Source organism: Lucilia sericata, unplaced genomic scaffold (genome assembly GCF_015586225.1).
Source record: "Lucilia sericata isolate MDLA Ls3-8-SP2 unplaced genomic scaffold, ASM1558622v1 Contig004198F_arrow, whole genome shotgun sequence".
Classification (NCBI taxonomy): Eukaryota; Metazoa; Arthropoda; class Insecta; order Diptera; family Calliphoridae; genus Lucilia; species Lucilia sericata.
Genome location: NW_023997182.1, coordinates 21,881 through 25,150, shown reverse-complemented (window position 1 = coordinate 25,150; position 3,270 = coordinate 21,881). Strand labels below are relative to the sequence as shown.

The following is a 3,270-nucleotide window of genomic DNA, read 5'->3' as shown; positions in this document are numbered from 1 at the left end:
GCCGAGCGAGCGAGCGAGGCGAGCGAGCGGAGCGAGCGATGCGAGCAGCGAGCGAGCTAGCGAGCGAGCTAGCTAGCGAGCGAGCGAGCTATCGAGAGCGAGCGAGCGAGCGAGCGTAGCGAGCGATCTAGCTATCTATCTATGACTTCTACTATCTATCATCTATCTATCTATCTATCTACTATCTATCTATCTATCATCTATCTATCTATCTATCTATCTATCTATCTATCTATCTAATCTATCTATCTATCTATCTATCTATCTATCTACTATCTATCTATCTACAGGGACCTGTTAGGGTCATACAATTTTTATTAGAAAATTTAATACAAATAAATTGTTATTTAATTTTAAAATTATGTTATTTAACATTAAATTGTTATCATTATGCAATTTTTTTAAAATCCAACCAAATGCCACCATTTAAGCGCGTTAAGAAATATTTCGGATCCAATTCATTATCTTTGCGCGTTTTCGGATTAACACGTACTTCAAACTGACGTATAATGTCAACTAAAGCGCTTTTAAGTTGGGACAAAGCAAACCGCATACCTTAAATTAAAAGAAATTTACGATACAATATTTTAATGAAATAAAAACTTAAGCAATAACTCTTCTAAATACCTAAACATGCTCTTGGCCCATCTGCAAAACCATAATAAGCACCCAAATCTTTATATTTCTTAAGGTCGCCATTTTCTTCGAGAAAACGTTCCGGTTCAAATTCATTAGGGTTTGTATAGTAATTCTCATCCTTCATTATGGCATATAAAGGTAAAACTATCACAGTATTCTTGGGCCATTTTTGCCATTTTTATTGGTCAACTCAATGGGTTCGGTACAAAGTTTATTAGAAAAGAAAATTGGAGGAAATAGACGTATGGATTCTAAAAAAAATGTTTAGATTAATAATATTTATTAATATTTTGTAATATAAGTATTAATTACCGTGAATGCAAGCATTTAAATAAGGCAATTCCATCATTTTATCAAAATCACCCTTAACATCAATGTTCTCTAAAATTTCCAAACGTAACTTTTGTTGTCTTTCCAAATCACGACCCAACTAAATTTTGTGAATACCCTTAATATATTTAAAGTTTAATTACCACTATTACTAACCAACTTACCAGTAGTAGAGTATGTGATAAAACTGCTGCCGTTGTCTCATAACCATCCGATAAAAATGTCATTGTATGAGCAGCCATATCTAATGTCGAAAGTTTCTTTTTCTCCTGCAACTGTAATATATAATTCAAAAAATCCACACGATTTTCATTTACACCCTCCTTCTTTTGAGATTTTCTCAAATCTATGGAATCTTTCATTAACTGCACGAAAAACTTTTCACACTTTTTGGGGAAAAAACGTATTTTATATATACTACTCAATGAAGGAAATAAACCCAAGATTATGGTGTATAAGACTAATATAAGATTTTGTTCGAATATTTGATTAATCATTGTCATAATGGGTGAAGGTTTGAGTTCAAAACTTTTTGCCTCTAGACCCAAAACACAATCGGTAACTACATCCGAGGTGAAACGTAGACTGAGCTGTATTCGGGTAAAATTTAAAGTTAATTTTTTATTATTTCACGAAGTAAGTCATGCCAGATCAAATTAAGGGTTATTTTTTTTTAAACTTACATCTTTAGCATCGATACCCTCTTTGGCTCCGATTTTTATTTGTTCTTCGATAAATTTGGTCATATTCTGACAAACTCTTTTGGTGATGGGATATACGGTTTTTATCTTGAGGAGTTTTTTTAATTAATTTAAATTGTATTTTTTGTTACTGTTTTTTGTCAAACTTACTCTGCTTACTGTGAGACCTGGTGTTATTTCAGCACGTCTTTCTTTCCATTTCTCACCGGTCAAGGAAAATGGATTGTTGGCAAATAAAAAGTCGGATTTCTCATCCACCTAAATTTGTAAAATAAAGTTATTAATAATCTAATTGATAGAAACTTATCCCTTTATTATCACAGGGGTCTCCCAAAAGTATATTTTCTGAACCAAAGAATCTAGAGGGCTAAACTTTTAACAAAAAATCCTGTTTGGACGATGTCCGTCTGTTTTTTATATTGATTTTTTCACATCGTTCGTAACACATTGAAATATTAGCTATAAACACACAAAGGTATAAATTCTGCGTCCTTAAGTAAGATGATATAGATATGACTTAGAGTCCTAACAAGAGTACCTAGGGGGCTAAACGTTTTGACGATGTCCGTGTGTTTTTTATATTGATTTTTTTCACATCGTTCGTAACACATTGAAATATTAGCCATAGACACACAGAGGTATAAATTCTAGGTCCTTGAGTATGATGATATAGATATGACTTAGAGTTCGAACAAGAGTACCTAGGGGGCTAAACGTAAATACTCTCGTTTGGACGATGTCCGTATGATTTTTAAAAAATAAATCTGAAGACCCCAGATATCTTCGGGATTAAAATAGTTAACAATTCTTTCAGATCAGCTTTTGAGAAGTTTTCTGTTGAAAATCAGCAGAAATATCCGAAAATAACCATAATTTTTCCATAATTTTGAATATATTTTTTGGATGCTATAATCGATATGATTGGCATAGCGTGGCATATGTGTCTATATCACAAGAAAAATAATTTAATGACATCTCATATGATGTACATTTGTTTTATGCTTTTTAATCAGGTGAATCTGATGATATCGTTATAAACTTATAATAAGAAGTTTAAGGTGTTTATTATTCTTCGATAACTGAACCAATGAAAATTTTGCAATTTCAATTTAGATTAAACATAAAATTACTCACCATTTGTGAAGCTTCATTATCATGAAAATGTTTGAAATCTGTACTATAAATACGTAGCACCAGTTCTCCGTTTGTTATCAACAACTGAGGACTACGACAACTAAAGATGCCCACGAAATTATCGGTGTGTTTGTATTTTCTATTCAAAACAAATTGCAATAAAATAACAAAAGTTTATGTAAATTTATTTACCATAATTAATACTCACTCATAAAGATCTTGTAGATCATAAGCTATATGACGTTTTTGTGTCAAAACACTGTTATAATTACCAACAAATGGCTGAGGTTTGGGACTCGAAATACCCAATTTTTTCCAATAATCAAAATTCCATATTAAAAATATATAAAACAATATTATAAAGGCTATAATGCCAGAAATTATTGTTAAAAACATTTTTCGTATGCGATATTATAAATAAATTAAAATTTTCAAACTTCTGTTATTATTGAGAGCTACAAAGGCA

At 31.5% G+C, this 3,270-nt stretch overlaps 1 protein-coding gene across 1 annotated transcript; it reads right to left on the bottom strand.

The window, feature by feature from the left end:
- Window positions 1-379: 379 nt before the first annotated feature.
- Window positions 380-3,270, bottom strand: LOC119615140 (probable cytochrome P450 28a5). Its single transcript, XM_037971222.1, is given in 9 exon segments — window positions 380-555; window positions 628-804; window positions 807-890; window positions 952-1,069; window positions 1,134-1,559; window positions 1,653-1,757; window positions 1,821-1,928; window positions 2,805-2,943; window positions 3,013-3,270. Coding segments are annotated over 9 exon segments (1,512 nt in total). The 5' UTR covers window positions 3,201-3,270; the 3' UTR covers window positions 380-388.